Source organism: Euprymna scolopes, chromosome 33 (assembly GCF_053919585.1).
Source record: "Euprymna scolopes isolate OS-2025 chromosome 33, ASM5391958v1, whole genome shotgun sequence".
Classification (NCBI taxonomy): Eukaryota; Metazoa; Mollusca; class Cephalopoda; order Sepiida; family Sepiolidae; genus Euprymna; species Euprymna scolopes.
Window position 1 is genome coordinate 66,266,240 of NC_136514.1, and position 22,788 is coordinate 66,289,027.

The 22,788-nt window shown below is 34.6% G+C and overlaps 1 protein-coding gene across 1 annotated transcript in view; it reads right to left on the reverse strand.

Annotated features, from left to right (window-relative positions):
* The window catches only part of LOC145258281 (lysosomal alpha-glucosidase-like), a 432,680-nt gene extending 412,451 nt beyond the window's left edge, over nt 1-20,229 (reverse strand). Inside the window, exon 1 of the mRNA XM_080116285.1 lies at nt 18,991-20,229. Within this exon, the coding sequence (XP_079972411.1) occupies nt 18,991-19,920 (930 nt within the window). The 5' untranslated portion in view covers nt 19,921-20,229. The remainder of the gene's footprint in view (nt 1-18,990) is intronic.
* Nucleotides 20,230-22,788: the final 2,559 nt, after the last annotated feature.

Below are 22,788 nucleotides of genomic sequence, written 5' to 3' on the forward strand. Positions count from 1 at the left end.
TGACATCCTCAATAAGATAATGACACATGGCGGCAGCGGTGGGATGGAAACAGTCCAAGTAAGATGTAGAAAAGAGTAAAAAGCAGAAAGTTATTTGCAGAAACAGATAAGTAACTTTATTGTTCTTGTTTCAAATTGTAATTTATACGTGCGTGAAGTGGATGGGAAAAAAAAAGTCAGAAGCGGACATGGAAGAAACAAAGAGACCAGTGGCTGGCATAAGGCCTCTGGCGCCCCCCCCCCCCATGTATGGAAGACAATTTAGCAGCGAATTGGATGTTGTTTAAACTGAAATGGTATAAGACAAACGTCTATATCTTTCCTGGGACACATGATTACCTGTGATGGTTTACGTCCTGATCCTGGGAAGATAAGAGCCATAAAAGAGATGCCGTGCCCAACAGATGTGAAGGGAGTGCAATGATTGGTTGGATTCGTAAATTACTTGGCAAAATTTCTACCACACATATCTAACGTGATGGCTCCAATTAGAAATTTAATGAAGGCAGATGTGCCATGGACATGGTCCCAAATTCATGAAGAGGCTTTTGGGAAAATTAAAGAGTTAGTGAGTGAGGCACCAGTATTAAGGTATTATGACCCCAACAAATCTTTGGTCATTCAATGTGATGCAAGTGAGAAGGGCATTGGGGCTGCACTACTGCAAGAGGGTTAACCGCTAGCCTATATCAGCTGTGCACTGACTGACACAGAAACTCTGTATGCACAGATTGAGAAGGAACTACTAGCAGTAGTCTACGCATGTGAGCAGTTCCACCAATATACGTTTGGTCGACAGATAACAATACTAACTGATCATAGGACACTGGAAGCGATCATGAAAAAAGAATTGGTGAAATGCCCAAAACGACTGCAAAACATGCTGATGCGGCTACAGGCTTATGATGCTACACTTCTGTACCATTCAGGTAAGAAAATGTTCCTTGTAGACACGCTATCAAGAGTATACATCTATGGAGTGGGCAGTGAATATATGGACGATGAAGATGATGTCAAGGAAGCAGAATATATTCCTGTAACAAAGAGAATGCTGCTTGAACTGCGCTCAGCCACAAAGGAAGACAAAAGCATGCAGCAGTTGCAGCAAGTAATTCTGGAAGGATGGCCAGAAGACAAAATACATCTTGACCCAGAGGTGAGACCATATTTTAATATGCAGAGTGAAATGACGGTGCAAGATGGGTAAATTTTCAGAGGAAACCGGGTAGTGGTCCCACTGACACAGTGGGGAGTGTTGAAAGAAAAGCTGCATTCTACACACCTGAGAGTAGAGGGATGTTATAGAAGAGCAAGAGAATATTTGTATTGGCCAAATATGAACAGTGACATAAGGGACTACATTTCAAAATACTCCACGTGTAGAAAATATGAAGAAGCCAATCCAGCAGAACCATTAAGGGTCCATGAAGTTCCTGACAGACCCTGGGCAAAAGTGGGAATAGATCTCTTTAAGTTTGCAGATAGAGACTATCTCTGCACAGTTGTTAGTCCATACAATAGCAAGGCAAATGGTAAGGTGGAATCTGCAGTAAAGATAGCAAAAAACCTTTTCCAGAAAGTGATGGAAGATAAGGCCGACTCATACCTAACAATCTTGGATCACAGGAATACGCCATGCAGGGGTTTCTTATCACCAGTTCAGAAGCTGATGTGAAGGAGAACAAAAACACTTTTCCCAACCAGAAAGGATTTACTCAAGCCAGAATTGCTAAAAAATCTAAGAAAAATGGTGAAACAAGACTGCAGGAGGCAAGAACATTCTTTCAACCACAAAGTAAAACCATTGTATCCTGGAGATGTAGTACGGATGAAACCACACATAAATGATCAAAAAGAGTGGAGGAAAGCAGTGGTAGGGTGGAGACTGGATGAGCGATCATGCCATATAAAAGTGGATGGGGAATTATATCAACGGAATAGAGTAGATTTGAAGAAAACTGGAGAGACACCCCCACTCACATCAGCAATACACCAGCCATATGAAGTGCAAAGCGAGTTACCCAAGAATACAGGGTGGGGTACAGAAGAGATATGCACCACAGAACCACCTCAATATGAAGGTGAAATAAGAGAAAGCCCAAACCCGATCCCATCCCCAACAAAACCAAGCCCGGAAAGGTTGCAGACAACACGGCCGGGAAGAATAGCAAGAGATCCTGTGAGATTCAGGGATTTCACAACATAAGTGAAAAGGCAGAATAATCCCTGTTAGGTATGAGGGTAGTCAGCCCAATGAATGCCTAGATCACTATATTTTATAGACTCTGTTTTCATTCTTAGACTTTTTGGGTATTTTTGTTCTGTTTTGTCATTGAGAAAAGGGAAGATGTTGCATGAGGGACTAACAAGAGTTTTCACTGTCTCGAGTTGTGTCCCTTACTGGTGTACGTTTTGCTTTATTTACAATGATAATAAAGACACCATTATATAAAAGCCAATCGATCGTTCTGTCTTTTCTAATCCATTGACATCCTCAATAAGATAATGACACACATATTGTTTTACTGTGTGCATTTTCAGCGCCCCAATTGTTTTTGGGGTTTTTTTTTGCGTTTAAATTAAAAGATATATCAAAATTTGAATTTAACTTAAGTATTATGGTATCTGATCAGTGCAAATTTATCTATAAGTATGGCAAACCATTTATAATTCAGTGGCTGTAATTTTGTTTTTTTTTTCAAAAATAAACAATTATAAACAGAACGACTCATAGAAATCTATCTATATTCTTTTTTCATTTGAATATATACTTTCATAGAAATGTTTCTGTTACGTCACAAAAAAACATTTTCGGTAAATGTTACCTTATGAACACTGATCACTAATTTGGCTTTTGAGGGGTATTCAAGATCGCTGACAATCAATCTGATAATCAATTCTGCCGCAAATTTACCATTTGCATGGTATGCACCCCTAGACCTTGGGACTATTTTGTGCCATTTCACCGCCTTCGGTAGTGTTTTTCTTATATGATACATTCGCATCAGATCACATCATGTAGGAATCTTTCAAATGAGAAAGTTTTTAAAAAAATGTGGTTCGTTTTTTTTTTTTTTATCTTATGTAGTCTTTAATACTTTTTTTAATTGATCGAAAAATAAAGTTTTCACAAGCGGTTTGCAAAAACATAAACACCAAACACATTTGTATGTTTTTCTTTTTTTTCGGGGGGGGGGGGATTCCATTAACAACAGGTGCTTCTGCATTTCAATTAACCGTTTTTCCGTAAGTAACGTGCTGACATTTACCATTTAACAAAAAGATTCCAGCATGCCAAGATTCCTATGCGGTGTGATAAGACAACCCACTATGCCCGTTCACACGTGAACGTATGATGTGAGAAAAACACTACCAAAAGTGGTGAAATGGCACAAAATAGTCTCAATGTCTAGGGGTTCATACCATGCAAACGGTAAATTTGTGGCAGGTTTGATTATCAGATTCGTTGTCAGCGACCTCGAATACCCCTAAAAAAACAAATTAGTGGTTGGTGTTCTGTTGTGGCGTAAAGTAACATTTACCCTATTTTCTTTCGTTGCAAGTATCATGCTCATGCATTAATTCCATCACAAATATAACATACTGACCCAATGGGTAATTGGTAGTCTAGTAACAAATAAAAAAGGTTACTTAAAAATTAAGAATAAGCGAAAAAAAATTTCTTCTGAAGTATAAAAATAATAAAGAATTAAACTATCAGTTATTCCCCTTTGATTTTCTGGTTTGAAAATTAAACGATTTTAGATTTCAGATAAAATAAGTTAAATCAAATATAAATTGAAATAAAAATAAACTAAATAATTAAATTTTAAATTATATTTTTAAGTAATACAATTGAAACGAGGCTATTATGTCGAATAAGTAATATAATCGAGCTAATTATTTAAATAGACTTAATTTAATGTGATATGCAAATGACTAATTTAATCACTGTAGATGTGGTTTGAAGAATGTTATATATAGAAATTACGCATAAAGTATGATGTCTCCTTTGACAGAAGTATCCTATCATAGGCATAAATATTTCTTGACCAGGAGAGGTGTACACACGCATTGCCTTTATATTTCTTTAAATATGAGGGGTTGTACACACAAACACACACAGGAACGCTACTACTTTATATATATAGATTAGAAGATATTGAAAAAGAGCAAGCTTTGTTTGATCGCTCTGCGATGAACTGGAAAGTATTGTGAAAGTAGTTGTTAGTGAAGAGGAATGGTATGAGTGGGACTGTACAATTATCTGACAGCATAGCAGTACGTTTTAAGAGAATTTAACTTAGAATAACAGAGGTTTCTGCTAATATGTGAATTGTTATTTTGTATGGTATTGGCAATGTGTTACAAAGTTGATATAAAGTTTGGTGCATATCTATTAGAAGCAATTAGGCAAAATCGCATGTAAATAGCAACTTGAATATATATTTAATTTTTACATTGTGTTTATTGAAGGGAATATGGACAGACACCATGTTCGATTTTTTTTTTAATGGATTGTGTAACTGTTCGGTATTAATAAACCAGATTTTGTAAAAATGATACTAAACCACCAATGCAAATTGCTGGAAAAATAAGACTTAATACAGAAGGAAAAGGTGACGAGTTTGCAAATGATGTAAGATAATAGGACAGAGTGATTAAACAAAACAATGACAGTCTTTTTCTAAAACTGGATATGATGAAGTAGATATCCAAGTGAATGATGGGAAAATGTTCGTATATTTTTTGACTATTTAAACTATAATCCTATCTTCACTGAATATAAATTTCTGAGAAAGTCATTTTAGTCAGAATCAATGGAGGAAATTACAAGAATGATTGAAACCGACTGTTAATTTCTGGAAACATGCACCAGATACTGACAGGAAGTGTGACCATATTGGAATTATGTGTAGCCCCTGTTTATACTTCTATGAAAGCTGACTGTAAAAAGGAAGCAGCAACTTTACTTTATTAATATCTCTACTATTATATAAAAGTGACTTTGTGTGTTCCTCATAGGTTCCAAAATGGTTGAGCCTATCTTTTACAAATTTCATACAAATTTATGTCTGACAGTGTTCTTAGATATTTTGTACAGAAAATCATCCGATAAATATCGAAAATCAAAAAAAATCCAACTCTAAAAAGTCTTTTTTCTTATAGGTACAAGAGTTATCTGTCCCTGACAATATGAGGCAACCAGAGTGGTCTCCCCTGAACAAGAAGTGATTAGAGTGATTTCCCCTGAACAGGAAGTAATTAGAGTGATCCCAGACAGGAAGTAACTAGAGTGAAGAGCGACCTCCTGATTTCTATAAATACTGTAGGCGTGGGCACAAACATTTGTATTGAGTTCACTATGAACTGAAGGATACAATCTCCTGCTTTACTCAACTCTTACATGGCACTACGAACAGGATATCATTGTAAAGCGTGGACATTGGGTATATTCACCATCAAAATACAATGAAGCAAGAAAACGTGCTTTTATTAAGTTGCAGAAAGAGCACATTGAACTGAGAAAAGAAATGCTTCGCAATCATCCCAACATATTGTGAACAAAAAAATGGAACAACCCTCAATAGGACTGGATACAACCTATAGAGAACTGGCGCTATTTTTGGACACCTGGGTATGATACAAAGAGGTATGCGGATTGGAAAATCCAGCCATAATTCGGACGAACTACAGGAGACCTATACATTGGAAATAAACATATTACTGTTGGAACTTATAGGACCAGAAAGCTCAACTCTGCCTCAGAGGAGCACCTTCTTTGTAAGATATGAAAGTTCACCGATAGAAATTCCACTCCATGAAACAGAACGAGGGGGAAGTCGATAACTTATTTTTATCAAGGTTACGTGGCCAAACCAAATTTTGTGAATTTTGTATTCAGTGAACAGACTTGCCGGCAGCAAGTTCACTATTCAGATGATATGGTTGCTGGGCATATGATAGTGGAATTACAAAATACCGAGCATCAGAGAAGGATACTGGTGGTGGTAGCTTTGCATTAGAGCAGAAGTTTTCACAGTTGGTCTGCATGGAAGTAACAGACAAGTCAACTCCCCATTTTAGCGATGCAATGCATCATCTTGCGCTATCTGGTGTACAAAGGTCGAACCAAGAACAGCACAACCAGGAGATAAAGGCTCCTTTGACTCCAAGATATACCACAGATTGCAATGGCTGTGGGAACACATCACACCTAGGAGGATCGATGAAGCGAAAGGATTGTCCATCAGTTGGACGTAAGTGCCACTTTTGCGGAGTGATGGGGCACCTGAAAAAGTTATACCATAAATTTAAGGGGTCCAGAACAGAAGCCACACGCAAGGTATTGAGAAGTGGGAAGTCATTTATATTTACCAATGATACCTTGGAAAAATATTCTGCTTGCAGCCACAATAAGAGACAGCTGGCAAACGTGCCTCACCTTGAGTGGGATGGGAAGCAATTTCAGGTGTATGCCCCAGAATTACACACCCCAGTTACAGCAGAGATAACTATGTATGCGATATTCGGACAGGCGCCAAAGAAACCTGCAAATGTACTCACCCATTCCATCCAAGCATTTGCAGATACAGGGGCCCAGACTTGCGCAGTCGGGTTCAAGATCCAAAGACTTGTCAGGTACTCGGATAAATACTTGATACCAACCACTCACCAGATAAGAGGCATAACCAATAACTAGCTACACATCAAGGAAGTCCTATTTTTTGTGCATAAGGGTGGGGTTGAAAGAAACACGACAAGCAGTATATGTATCGGACAACACATCCGGTTTCTACTTGTTGCAAATGGCATTAAAGGATCTGGATCCTTTGCCTTCTGATTTCCCAATATTGTTGTCGCAGAGAAGCTCTGCCAGAACAAAGGGAACAACTCCTTGTGGATGCCTGCACAGAGCACAGATTCCACAGAAACCATTATCAAGTGGGGTCAATATAGGTACTGTCAAACTACTCAAAGATTTCATGAATCAGGAGATGATTACACCCGTCGGTTTGACAACATCACTGTGGACATGGCTCATAAAACCCGATGTATAGATAACAGCCTCCTATGGGACAACTCAATGGTAGAGCATTCAACTACAGATCGAATAATCTTGTGTTCAACCCCGATTGTAGCTCATCATTTTATTTAAATTTTTTCTTATTAATGAGTTCAGTTTACGATAAAGAGGTAAACTTTAAAAATCGCCGCAAACCGTTTTTTTGTTTGCATATTTTAAAATGAAACATTAATCAGGAGTAACTTTACCAGGACATTCATCATCAAGCTCAAATATCAGCTGACATAATATTGTAAACAAACACAGACTGAATTTGATAAATGATCTTATCATTATAATAATTTTTTAAAATTTTCCTTGCAAATTAGTCCACTGGGCAAATTATTCCTCAATATAGGATGGATTCTATAATAATACATACACAATCTGCACAAATTAAAATGTGATGTTTAAGCATATTGTACGATCGGGCAACACCAACTAAAATAAAGTAAATATGTTTTATAAAGATTCAGGTGGTTTGAAGAGAAAAATTCTGTATTGTATGAAGACAAATTTAAAAAAAAATAAACAGAAAGAAACATTAAGAACGGATAGGCTATGAATATAAACAAAATACATAGTTACCTAAAATGAAACAAAATAAAATACTTGGAAAGGCCAAATTAATGGTATTTTGATATATTGATGACCAATGTGTATTATGAAATGTTAATGACCAATGTGTATTATGAAATGTTAATGACCAATGTGTATTATGAAGTGTTGATGACCAATGTGTATTATGAAGTGTTGATGACCAATGTGTATTATGAAGTGTTGATGACCAATGTGTATTATGAAGTGTTGATGACCAATGTGTATTATGAAGTGTTGATGACCAATGTGTATTATGAAGTGTTGATGACCAATGTGTATTATGAAATGTTAATGACCAATGTGTATTATGAAGTGTTAATGACCAATGTGTATTATGAAATGTTAATGACCAATGTGTATTATGAAGTGTTGATGACCAATGTGTATTATGAAATGTTAATGACCAATGTGTATTATGAAGTGTTGATGACCAATGTGTATTATGAAATGTTAATGACCAATGTGTATTATGAAATGTTAATGACCAATGTGTATTATGAAATGTTAATGACCAATGTGTATTATGAAGTGTTGATGACCAATGTGTATTATGAAATGTTAATAACCAATGTGTATTAGAAGTGTTGATAACCAATATGTATTAGAAGTGTTGATGACCAATGTGTATCATGAAGTGTTGATGACCAATGTGTATCATGAAGTGTTGATGACCAATGTGTATTAGAAGTGTTGATAACCAATATGTATTAGAAGTGTTGATGACCAATGTGTATTATGAAATGTTAATGACCAATGTGTATTATGAAATGTTAATGACCAATGTGTATTATGAAATGTTAATGGCCAATGTGTATTATGAAATGTTAATGACCAATGTGTATTATGAAATGTTAATGACCAATGTGTATTATGAAATGTTAATGACCAATGTGTATTATGAAGTGTTGATGACCAATGTGTATTATGAAATGTTAATGACGAATGTGTATTATGAAGTATTGATGACCAATGTGTATTATGAAATGTTAATGACCAATGTGTATTATGAAGTGTTGATGAGCAATGTGTATTATGAAATGTTAATGACCAATGTGTATTATGAAATGTTAATGACCAATGTGTATTACGAAGTGTTGATGACCAATGTGTATTCTGAAGTGTTGATGACCAATGTGTATCATGAAATGTTAATGACCAATGTGTATTAAAAGTGTTGATAACCAATATGTATTAGAAGTGTTGATGACCAATGTGTATCATGAAGTGTTGATGACCAATGTGTATTATGAAGTGTTATGACCAATTTGTATTATGAAGTGTTGATGACGAATGTGTATTATGAAGTGTTGATGACCAATGTGTATTATGAAATGTTAATGACCAATGTGTATTATGAAGTGTTGATGACCAATGTGTATTATGAAGTATTGATGACCAATGTGTATTCTGAAGTGTTGATGACTAATGTGTATTATGAAATGTTAATGACCAATGTGTATTAGAAGTGTTGATAACCAATATGTATTAGAAGTGTTGATGACAAATGTATGATGAAATGTTATGACCAATGTGTATTATGAAGTGTTGATGACCAATGTGTATTATGAAATGTTTATCACCAATATGTATTATGAAGTGTTGATGACTAATGTGTACTATGAAGTGTTGATGACCAATGTGTATTATGAAATGTTAATGACCAATGTGTATTATGAAATGTTGATGGCCAATGTGTATTATGAAATGTTAATGACCAATGTGTATTATGAAGTGTTGATGACCAATGTGTATTATGAAGTATTGATGACCAATGTGTATTATGAAATGTCGATGACCAATGTGTATTGTGAAGTTTTGATGACCAATGTGTATTATGAAGTGTTGATGACCAATGTGTATTATGAAATGTTAATGACCAATGTGTATTATGAAATGTTGATGGCCAATGTGTATTATGAAATGCTAATGACCAATGTGTATTATGAAGTGTTGATGACCAATGTGTATTATGAAGTATTGATGACCAATGTGTATTATGAAGTGTTGATGACCAATGTGTATTATGAAGTGTTGATGACCAATGTGTATTATGAAATGTTGATGACCAATGTGTATTATGAAGTGTTGATGACCAATGTGTATTATGAAGTGTTATGACCAATTTGTATTATGAAGTGTTGATGACCAATGTGTATTATGAAATGTTAATCACCTATGTGTATTATGAAGTGTTGATGACCAATGTATTATGAAATGTTATGACCAATGTGTATTATGAAATGTTAATCACTTATGTGTATTATGAAATGTTGATGACCAATGTATGTTATGAAGTGTTTATGACTAATGTGTATTATGAAGTGGTGATGACCAATGTGTAATAAAATGTTAATGACCAATGTGTATTTTGAAGTGTTGATGACCAATGTGTGTTATGAACTGTTGATGACCAATGTGTATTATGAAATGTAAATGACCAATGTGTATTATGAAGTGTTGATGACAAATGTGTATTATGAAGTATTGATGACCAATGTGTATTATGAAGTGTTGATGACTAATGTGTATTATAAAGTGTTGATAATCAATGTGCATTATGAAGTGTTGATGACCAATGTGTATTGTGAAGTGTTGATGACCAATGTGTATTGTGAAGTGTTGATGACCAATGTGTATTGTGAAGTGTTGATGACCAATGTGTATTATGAAGTGTTGATGACCAATGTGTATTATGAAATGTTTATCACCAATATGTATTATGAAGTGTTGATGACTAATGTGTACTATGAAGTTTTGATGACCAATGTGTATTATGAAATGTTAATGACCAATGTGTCTTATGAAATGTTGATGGCCAATGTGTATTATGAAATGTTAATGACCAATGTGTATTATGAAGTGTTGATGACCAATGTGTATTATGAAGTATTGATGACCAATGTGTATTATGAAATGTCGATGACCAATGTGTATTGTGAAGTTTTGATGACCAATGTGTATTATGAAGTGTTGATGACCAATGTGTATTATGAAATGTTAATGACCAATGTGTATTATGAAATGTTGATGGCCAATGTGTATTATGAAATGCTAATGACCAATGTGTATTATGAAGTGTTGATGACCAATGTGTATTATGAAGTGGTGATGACCAATGTGTAATAAAATGTTAATGACCAATGTGTATTTTGAAGTGTTGATGACCAATGTGTGTTATGAACTGTTGATGACCAATGTGTATTATGAAATGTTAATGACCAATGTGTATTATGAAATGTAAATGACCAATGTGTATTATGAAGTGTTGATGACAAATGTGTATTATGAAGTATTGATGACCAATGTGTATTATGAAGTGTTGATGACTAATGTGTATTATAAAGTGTTGATAATCAATGTGCATTATGAAGTGTTGATGACCAATGTGTATTGTGAAGTGTTGATGACCAATGTGTATTGTGAAGTGTTGATGACCAATGTGTATTGTGAAGTGTTGATGACCAATGTGTATTATGAAGTGTTGATGACCAATGTGTATTATGAATGTTGATGACCAATGTGTATTATGAAATGTTGATGACCAATGTGTATTATGAAGTGTTGATGACCAATGTGTATTATGAAGTGTTGATGACCAATTTGTATTATGAAGTGTTGATGACCAATGTGTATTATGAAATGTTAATCACCTATGTGTATTATGAAGTGTTGATGACCAATGTGTATTATGAAGTGTTGATGACCAATGTGTATTATGAAATGTTTATCTTCAATGTTTATTATGAAGTGTTGATGACCAATGTATGTTATGAAGTGTTGATGACTGTGTATTATGAAGTGGTGATGACCAATGTGTATTATGAAATGTTAATGACCAATGTGTATTATGAAGTCTTGATTACCAATGTGTATTATGAAGTGTTGATGACAAATGTGTATTATGAAGTGTTGATGACCAATGTGTATTATGAAATGTTAATGACCAATGTGTATTATGAAATGTTAATGACCAATGTGTATTGTGAAGTGTCGATGTTGATGACGAAATTGTATTTTAAAGTGTTGATGACCAAAATGTCTTTTAAAGTGTTGATGGCCAAATTGTATTATAAAGTGTTGATGACCAAATTGTATTATAAAATGTTGATGACCAAATTGTATTTTAAAATGTTGATGACCAAAATGTATTTTAAAGTGTTGATGACCAAAATGTATTTTAAAGTGTTGATGACCAAAATGTATTCTAAAGTGTTGATGACCAAATTGTATTTTAAAAGTGTTGATGACCAAATTGTATTTTAAAGTGTTTTTTTTTTTTTTTTTTTTTATTCAATTTTCACCCCAAACAAGGCACAGTGCCACTTTGAAGCAGAGGGCTACTATTAGGGAATTAATTAGCGGGGTCATTATGAGGGGAGAAGAGTAGAAAGATGTTTGTTAACATTACACTTAAACTTCTGCATATCATTGCAGTTGGGAAAGCAGAATCCCGGAAGGGAGTTCCAAAGACCCGCAGTTCTGGGGAAGAAACTATTGGAGTAAAAGGCTTTCTTGCACCTAGGGATCTCTACTGTAAAGGGATGAGACTTAGTAGCTTGTCGGGTTTATCGGGGGTAGTTACGTCGGGGAGGTACAAGTGTTTGCAGTTCGTCAGAGCATTCACCATTAAAGTACTTGTAGAACAGGCAGAGGGATGCAACATCTCGTCGATGGGACAGAGGTTGAAGCCTAGATGACAGTTCAGTACCTATCAGGTTGGTGACTCTTTTTTGAACCCTGTCCAGGAGCGAGAGACAAGCAGCAGCCCAGATGTGACAACAGTACTCCATACATGGGCGAATGGTTGCCTTATAGAGGTATAGGATACTGGCAGGCGTAAGTAGTTTTCTAGCATGGTAGAGTGAGCCAACCTTCCTTGCAGCAGCCTTGGCAATGCTCTCAATGTATCTATTCCAGTTCATATACCCTGTAAACGTTAGGCCGAAGAGTTTAAAAGAAGTACTTTCAGGCAATGTGTTCTTGGCCATTGCTATTGGTGGTAGAGAAGGTTTCTTGTAGTTATTGAAGGAAACAAGCTTAGTCTTAGCAGCATTGAATGTGACCAACCATTTTTGTCCCCATTCCACTACGGATTGGAGGTCGTCCTCTAGTTTTTCTGCCATTGCCTTGGATATGTGTTCATTTGTTTTCCCCTCATATCTGTTATAGAGAGTGGTGTCATCGGCAAATATACCCATCTCCGAAACAATATTATCAGGGAGGTCGTTTATGAATATCAGGAATAATAGAGGTCCAAGGATAGACCCCTGAGGTACTCCCGCATTTATGTCATATTGTTTGGATGTATGTCCGTCAAGGACAACTTTGATTTTTCTATTACTTAAGAAGGATTTAATTACATTATGAATTCTTCCAGTGATTCCATATGATCTAATTTTCCTTAGAAGACCATCGTGCCATACCCTGTCAAAAGCCTTAGATATATCAAGGGCTACCGCTCTACCCTCCCCTGTTTTATCCAATGAACGGTATATACGTTCAGAAACTACAGTCAAGATATCTGCTGTTGAACGGGCTTGCCTGAATCCATATTGTTTGTCAGTCAGAAGTTTAGCAGCTGTTAGGTGCTGGACTAGGGCTTCATTAACTAAGGACTCAAATATTTTGGCGAAAAGCGGGAGGAGGCTAATGGGGCGATAATTTAGTGGGTCAGTTCTTTCACCAGAATTCTTGAAGACTGGTACCACAGAGGCGGTTTTCCAGCAGTCGGGAAAACAAGATTCGTTAAGGCATTTATTGTAAAGTTTGGACAGAACTGGAGCAACCTTGGCAGAGCATTTTTTTAATAGCACAGCCGGGATGAGATCTGGTCCACATGCTTTTGAGGTGTCTAGGTTTTTTATAATAGCATGTACCTGAGAAGGGGTGATTTTCAAATCGTCAAGTGTGGCGTCTGTTCGCAGAGGAAAATCAGGGAGTGAGTGGTGTAACGAGTTCAGTGTGGAGTTTGAGGCAAACCGACTGGCAAGCAGATTAGCCTTGTCAGTTGCCGTGCAAGCAACCTCATGATTGTTTGTTAGTGGGGGAATAATTGACTGTACATTATTAACTACGCTGTTGAAGATTTTCCAAAACTCCCGGGTTCCTAATTTCTGTGCTTCGATGCGCTTTCTGGTGGTTTCAGAGTAATCTGTCTTAGCTGTGTCTATCACTCTCTTACAATTATTTCTAGCTTCTATAAACTTCTGTTTATTTGAGCTGGACTTATGTCGGTTGAATCTGCGGAACGCATGCTGCCTTTGACAAATGGCAGTTGCACAAGCAGAAGTAAACCATTGGGGAGAGTGGGGCTTGCTATAGTATTTTCGTGCGGGAACATGTGCTTCAATAGCAGTTTTGAACCATTCAGTTGTCTCATTTGCACACTGTTCCGCTGGAAGAGTAAAGATATTTTGCCATGGGGCATCTCTGATGAGCTCCCTGATGGCTTCCCAATCAGCCTTTTTGTAATACCTCGTTGTTTTGAGAAGTGGGTCTTCAGTTTTAGGGCGAGAATTTAGGGTGATTTCTACCATTATCACAGTGTGATCAGCATTCCCGAGTGGGCTGTGGGCATTTGTTGTACAGTCATTGGGAACCGTTGTCAGAAAGAGATCTAGAAGTGAGGCATGTTGATCGTGCTGGTCTGGGAAACGTGTCGGAAATGTAACCAACTGAGATAGGGAATGAGATATAGAAAAGCTATGAGTTGCGCTACCAGCTACGTCTGTGTGATTTGAGAATCCTAGCCAGTTACTGTGGTGGACATTGAAGTCACCAAATACATGTATTTGTGCGCTAGTATCGAGGGAGAGTGCTATATCTATGCTGTCTGAGACTTTGTTTATTAGGGTACAGTCTTGATCAAAAAACATATCTTTATTTTGTGTTAATGCTCAAAAAGAGTAATTGAATTTTAAAGTGTTGATGACCAAAGTGTTTTTTGAAGTGTTGATGACTAAAGCATACTTTGAAGTGTTGATGACTAAGTGCATTTTGAAGTGTTGATGAGTAAAGTGTATTTTTAAGTGTTGATGATCAAAGTATATTTTAAAGTTTTAATGATCAAACTGTATTTTGAACTGTTGGTGACCAAAGTATATTTTAAAGTGTTGATGATTACAAAGAGTAATTTTATTTTAGAGTGTTGATAACCAAGATGTATTTTGAAGTGTTGATGATATGACCAAAGTGTATTTAAGGTGTTGCTGTTTTAAAAGAGTAATTGTATATGGAGATTTTGATAACCAAAGCATATTTTGAAGTGTGGATGATATAAAAAGTTTAATTATATTTTGAATTGTTGATGACCAAAGTGTATTTTGAAGTATTGCTGATTTAAAAGAGTAATTATTTTTTGTAAGTGTTAATTTCCAAAAAAAAAAAAGTAAAATGTATCATATCTTGAGATGTTAATTATCAAAAATAGTTGTATTTGGGAGGGTTGATTACCAAAGTGCATTTTGAAGTGTTCATGATCAAAGTGTATTTTAAATATTTAAGGACCTGAATGAGTAATTGTATTTTGAAGTGTTCATGATCAAAGTGTATTTTAAATATTTAATAACCTGAATGAGTAATTGTATTTTGAAGTGTTCATGATCAAAGTGTATTTTAAATATTTAATGACCTGAATGAGTAATTGTATTTTGAAGTGTTCATGATCAAAGTGTATTTTAAATATTTAATGACCTGAATGAGTAATTGTATTTTGAAGTGTTCATGATCAAAGTGTATTTTAAATATTTAATGACCTGAATGAGTAATTGTATTTTGAAGTGTTCATGATCAAAGTGTATTTTAAATATTTAATGACCTGAATGAGTAATTGTATTTTGAAGTGTTCATGATCAAGAAAAGTAAGTATTGTAGTAACAACCCCCTTTAGTTGTTCTTATTAAAAAGTTGTTTTTTTTTTTTATTCCTTTTGGTGACTGTTTTCATTACTTACAAATAATTTTATAACAGTTTTTACAGATCAGAGTGACTTCTTAATCCCATTTTTCATCACAGTTCTTGCAGTTGGAGAGAACTAAATACCAATATCTAATGTCAGTAATATTTACGCTCAACACCAAGGTCACAATCTGATGAAGGTTGGATCCATCTGCAATGATCCATTCCTGGCAAATGTCATCTTGTCAAAACAAATAACCAATAATGTTAATCAAATTGTATTCCCCTGAAACACGTTTCTCTTGTGTATTTTTGTTGGTATTAGTAAAAAGAATGAATTTAAAAAATGTTAGGGTATGACAAATGGCTAAATATCGATATAATTTTTATTTCTCGTCGATCAGCCACTTTAATCGTCTAATTTATCAACTGTCATTCTTCAAATTCGTGTTCAATTCACAATAGGTAATACTTTTTATGTTTACAGGAAGGCGACAGAGGATAAAAAATTATGTAGGTCGGCCCAATACGGAATTTCTGAAAAACTAAACTCTAACTAATATTTATCTCATTCTGGTTGTTATGTTTACAGTTTCGACCGATATAACCTCCGGCCTTATTCAGATGCAGCTATTCGAACTTGGGAATCTTGTTACAATAATTGATTGAAAAGTTATGAAAATAACAACCAAGATGAAAATAGTAGTCCGAATAACCCAAATAACCAATCTCCGCATCTAAAGAAAGTTCCGAGTACTTCTACAGTTTATCGTCGAAAATGGAGACGCCATTTTTTTATTTTATTTTTTTTTTTTTGCGCACCTGTCGTTAAAACACGAGAGAGAAAAATCAGTATTTTAAACTATGGCCGAAGTTAGAAATAAATAGGAAAAAAATTAAACTAGATATTAATTACTTCTGGAAAGAACTATGAAAAAAAAAAAAAGTAAATAACGTGAAAGAGAACATACATACGTCATTGTTTAATTGAAAATGTTTTGATTTAATTAATGAAAATGAGAAAGTTTTTCATTAAACATATATATTTTTTTAATTAAAAACAGAAAATGAAAAAGACATATTATTAAAAACAGAAAATGAAAAGGACATATTCATAATTGTCTAAACTGGGCGAGCAGTCGAGCCGAGCACCATTTGAAAACCAAAACATTTACTGTACAAAACTTTGTCAAAATATAATTGTAAAAACATTTAGTGAAAAGTTTGCGTAAGAAAATATAATTTTAATAAAGCAATTTTGTAATGAAAGCAACATTGGATTTTATAAAATAGTGTTTTTTTTTGTTGTTTTTTTTTTTCGAACAAATAAATAAATTTAATGATTTAAATTAATTTATATGAAACCGAAAAATCATTATCTAGTTTAATTTTTACTGATTTCTCCCTCGGACAACAGGTGCGCGAAAAAAATGGTACCTCCATTTTCGGTGAAGTAGAAGTACCAAATTCCGAAATATCAAGCGCAACGGTTTGAAAAAAAAAAAAAAAAGGATTGGTGCATTGGTGCAATGTCTATGTTTATAGACGACAAGGCTGACCCGACCTTAAATAAAACGTGACCTTGACATATGGCAGATGTTGCAAGGCTTCTATTTTTGTTCATTAGATGCCAGGGTCTTGGAAGGCAATTTCTGTAAAAGTAATCTGAAGTATTAAATGTAAAAAAAAAAAAAAAAAAAAAAAAAAAAAAAAGGGTACTCATGCATTTATTGATCCGTGCTGAAATAATAACGTTATTATTTAAAAAGCCATTCTTAACATGGGGAGGGGAAGGTGTTTTTTACATATTCTGTACTTTAACCATACAATTGAATAATAAAAAAAAAAACATATCATAAAACTTTAATTAAACTTGGAAATACGATTTTTAAAAAAACATAGCGCGGACCAGTAAGTGCATTAGCACAAAAAAAAAAAAAAGAAAAAAAAAAAGAAATGCAAATGGTAGAAATACGAAGTCTTTTTTCTTCTACTTTCACCAGTGCCAAGAGTAAGAGATGTGGAGAAAAATGAAACAAATTCTGACGGTGCCATTTAAGCATTAATCGGTAAACACTAATATGCACCAATAATTAAAACAACAATTATTTAAAAAAATAAAATAAATAAATAATAAAAACATTCATTAAATGTAAAAATAAAAAAAAGCTACATTTCTTTTTTGCACATATGTAATTGTTTTAAATAATTAAAATATACAAAACAAATCAACATCCCCAAAGAAAAAGAAAAAAAAAATGTTCATTGAACATTAAAATATAAACAATTTAAAATGTAAACAATCATGACCAATAAATAAAAAGAATGTGAGAGTCGTGTTTGATTTCAATTCAAGCCTAACCATTTGTCCATAATAAATAACCTTTGAATAAAATACGATTTTTGTTTTTTCTTTGTTTTTTTGCAAGTTTATTTTTAAAACACTCAACGTTAATTTCACCATTTTCAAAGAAAAATTCAAACTTTGATGGAATAATACAATTCATCTACTGTAGATGTTTTACTTTTTTGTTGTTTAAAAAATACATTTGTTTACGTTTTTAGCGTCTGAATTCCCTTTTTTTTTTCAAAATGCGTTATTGGTGCTAATGCACTTACTGATCCGCGCTATTTTTTAAATCGTATTTCCGGGTTTAATTAAAGTTTTATGATATGTTTTTTATTCAATTGTAAGGTTAAAGTACAGAATATGTAAAAAAAAAAAAAAAAAAAAAAACACCCTCCCCTCCCCATGGTAAGAATGGCTTTTTAAATAATAACGTTATTATTTCAGTACGGATCAATAAGTGCATGAGTACCGCGTTATTTTATACGATCTGTAAGTATAAAATTATATTGCAAATTTTAATTATTCATAAAGAGTACATTTAATATTGATTCTTTAAGCTAACTTAGTATGTTAGTATTATTACTAATTTTTTTCATACTGTTTTAACAGTATGAAAAAAATTAGTAATAATACTAACATACTTTTATCGCCCTTTCTCTACATTTTATTTATTTATATATTTTTTACTTAGTTAATCCCAAACAAAGCATATTTGATATTGTTGGTAATGATTATCCCCGAAATATAAGGGGTTAGCGTGGGACAAATTATAGGGGGTATCCTGTGGGATGCCATATTCTTTTCTATCTCCCTTCCATTGAGTCTCCCTCTCCCTCTCTCTCACTCACTCACACACACAACATATACATGCATACACAAACATAAGTAAAGTCCACTTAAAAAAGAATCGATATTAAATGTTTATAAATCAACTATATTTTTAATTGAAAATTGAATTTAGGGTGCCGAAAACGTACAAAACTCAAAAATAATTTCTCGTTTTTTTTTTTTTTTTTTTTTTATTTACTTATTATTAACAGTTTTTAAAACTTTTCAAAATAATAAAACAATATCTTACCTTAAAATGCAGCCTGTGGGGACTATCGAATGCGACTCCAACCTTTAAAAGTCTGATTTCACGAGGCCATGCCAATGATGCTGATGACTTAATTAACTCCAAGGTGGCACCTGTTCGACTTTGGTCAACTTTACTGACTCGGTAGCCAGAATAGTTCGCCGGTAAAAAACAGGCCGGTACTCCACGTAAGTTGGCATCCTCATCTCTGTAGAAATAAGAGTCCATAGTTGGTCGCCAACAACAGCCACGCGACAAACAACTGTGTTGATTGACCCCATCATAGTCTGGGAAACAATCAAATTTCTCATTGTTATCGGAAATATCACATAAGGGTGATCGGTCAGGTTGAGACAACAGACGATGACTCGGGAGCAATTTATGGGATTTAAAAACATGTTGCGTATGATGAGGTACACGATCGTCCGTTTGTTGATGGCGAAACAAACTCGTGTTCGTCGTGCTATGGAGGAGGGCATTTAGATTTAACATTCGATAACAGGGTAAAATGATGAGTAGGAATGCAGCCGTGACAGCAAATATAGAAAATAAAATGCCCATGCCAACAAAGAACGTCCTATCTCCCTTTTTTGCTGGTCCAGCCGTTGATGTGGCTCCTTCGGATTGCGCATTTCCATACTGTTGACCGTTATACCATGTAGTTTGGCCGTATTTATCAACAGTGTTCGGTAGTTGATTTTGATAACTAAAGATCCGGTTTTCCTTGGTACGTTTTTGGCTCTTCTTTGTTTTATTATGTGATGCCTTGGAATCGCAGAGGTTCGTCGTAGAGTCAACTAATGACGGAGTGGACAATGTGAGTGACCCAACAACCGTCGCGTCATCATCTGGGATACAGACCACACCAACACTGTCCATACTTTGGAGACTCGACTGTAGGAGCTTTTCGATATCTTCTTTACGGTGCGTCATTGTCGCAGTTTGTTATTCGACTGAGAGAGAGAAAGAGAGAGAGAGAGAGAGAATACATGTAACTCGGCAAGTCGATTGAGTGATGATGATACTACTGGTGAGAGAAAGAGAAAGAATGAGTTATTGTTGCTTCTTCTTATTGCTCTAAGTAACATTCGATCAGTCGTTTCTGTTTATATCATTCGTTCTAACTAAAATCGGCTCATATTACATTTATAAGTAAAAAAGAATCTGCGGTGAAGAGCGGGGTTATATGTATATTGGACTCTTATTGTTATGAGAAAGAGGGGGAAGGGTTGTCGTAAACTACTTCTACTAAGTTTAAACTGAGAAATAATAAAGTTTTTCTTTCAGACTCATACCCTACAATAATTAACATTACAGACAAAATTAAAGTTTTGCAACACACATGAAATGAAAAATAAAATAATTATTTTAAAAAGAAATTGATACGCTGGGGCAGGTTGTAAAAAAATACCAATAATTCTTTCATCACTATCATTGCATTTTTGTTAATACATTCATTTTTGTTTGTTTTCTTCTTTTTTTTTTTAATACTATTCTCCCTTAATGAGATTCTACTTTTTGAGGCGATTAAATCTGGAAAAACTTAACGGAAAGGATACATTTTTTATATAATTTAGAGCAGGAACCAGTTTCGTATATAAATTTAATAATTTCTTTCAGGACTGCCAGCAACCACTGTAAAAGAGTAATAAAAAATGCAAGAGAGCTATATGCCCCGTCTGTTAAATCCAAGGTAGCTGATCAGAGCGGCTTGGTTCCCACCAGTTTGGCAAATAAATAGGATCCTGAACAGAAGTGTGCGTTCTATCCCAACCATTATCGATGGCCCAGAAGTCATCTCGTCAGCGTCAGACAAGGCCAAACTATTTGCAAAGAACTTTGCAGCTAATTCTACCCTATGCGACGAAGGCCATCAACTCCCCACATTTCCTCCTATAACACAGAACAAGCTAGGTAACATACAAATATCTGCGCATGAGGTCACCAAGCTAATAAAGAACCTAGATTCCAGTAAAGCAACTGGCCCTGATGGCATCCCAATTATAGTGTTAAAAAAGCTTCAACCAGAACTTTCTCCCATACTTACGAAACTATTTAAGCGCTGCCTTAAGGAGAAATGCTTTCCGACTCCCTGGAAGACCTCATCAGTTTGCCCTGTATTTAAGAATTCAGGTGATAAGTTATCTCCCTCTCAGTACAGACCAATAAATCTCCTGTGTGTGATGAGTAAGTTGCTGGAATCCATATTAAATAGAGAAATAGTCAACCACCTCAGCAGGAATAACCTTCTTAGTGACACACAATATGGTTTCCGCTCTGCAAGATCTACCGCAGATGTGCTGACGGTTATATCCCACAGGATTAGTGAATCTCTTGACAAAGGCTTCCTTTCTAGGGAAATTGCTCTTGACATATCAAAGGCCTTCGACAAGGTATGGCATAAGGGTCTACTTCACAAGATTTCCAGCTACGGTATAACTGGAAATGTTTTCTCAATCATTAAATCATTTCTCTCCGATAGGCTCATAAGAGTAGTGGTAGATGGACAAAAATCGGAGGCCTGCAATATAAATGCTGGGGTCATCTAAAAGATAAGAAAAAGGGGGAAGTATTGTTAACTTTACCCAGTTGTGTCCCTTGAACACTTTTCACAACAGAGAGTTATCTTCCCTTCCGGAGACGATGTAAAAAGAACTTTCGAAATATATAGCGTGAGCGGTACGCACGTGTTAAATAAATGCTCTTCGATCTTACTCCTGTTGTCCGTGTTTATTTGCTTTTACACTTACAAAACTGTTTAAGCGTCGCCTTAAGGAGAAGTGCTTCCCAATACCCTGGAAAACCAATAAGTCTCCTCTGTGTCATAAGTAAGTTGCTGGAATTCATATTAAATAGAGAAGTAGTCGTGATTTCAGCAGAAATAACCTTCTTAATGACATGCAATATCGTTTCTGTTCTGCCAGATCTACAGCAGATGTGCTAACGGTTTTATCTCATAGGATTAGTAAATCTATATAATTATAAAACACAAATGACCTTGTAACGAGTGATGTAACCCACTTTCCGGTTTACAACATCTGGTTGCACATGCGCGCATAAACATTAACCCATAACAACGTAAACAAATAAACACAAATCGCTTCTTTTGCAGATTTTGACCTGCACACTGAAATATTAACATTATTATTTCAAAATTATTATTTAACATGGGAAGAGTGGGGGTGGTTTGCAACTATTCTTTATTACAACTATACTGTCGCTATTTTCTTACAACTAAACAACTTTAACCCGTTGACAAACATAAGAACAATTGTAGTAAAGCCAAGACTACAACTACTACTATTACTACTACTCTCTATCCGTCCCTTTTCGTTCCTTCCTTCCTTTTTTTTTATTTTTTGTTTACATTTCTAGATACAAAATAGTTGTGTGTGAACGGTGAATTTGTTGACAAATTTACTAATCTGTTTCAATATTAGTTTTATTTTATTTTATTTATTTAGGTTTTATTTTTTTGCTTCAGGTTTTATTAATTATTTTTTTTTAGATCTTAATTTTCTATAACTTGATTGAAGGAATTCAATATGGGTTTTTCATTCTTATATTTTTCATCGGTAGGTTCATGTGCATTTTTGCTGCTAAATGACCTCAGTCGGCTGGATTTGTAGGAAAATAATGTTTAGTTTTCGATTTTTTAGCGATTATTTGGAAAAAAAGGTAACTTTACAGGAGGATTTTTTTTCATGTTTGAGTGAACCGTCCTTGATTTTTCATTTTAATATACTTTCATAGAAATGTTTCTGTTATGTAAAAAAAAAATATTTTCTTTATGTCACAAGT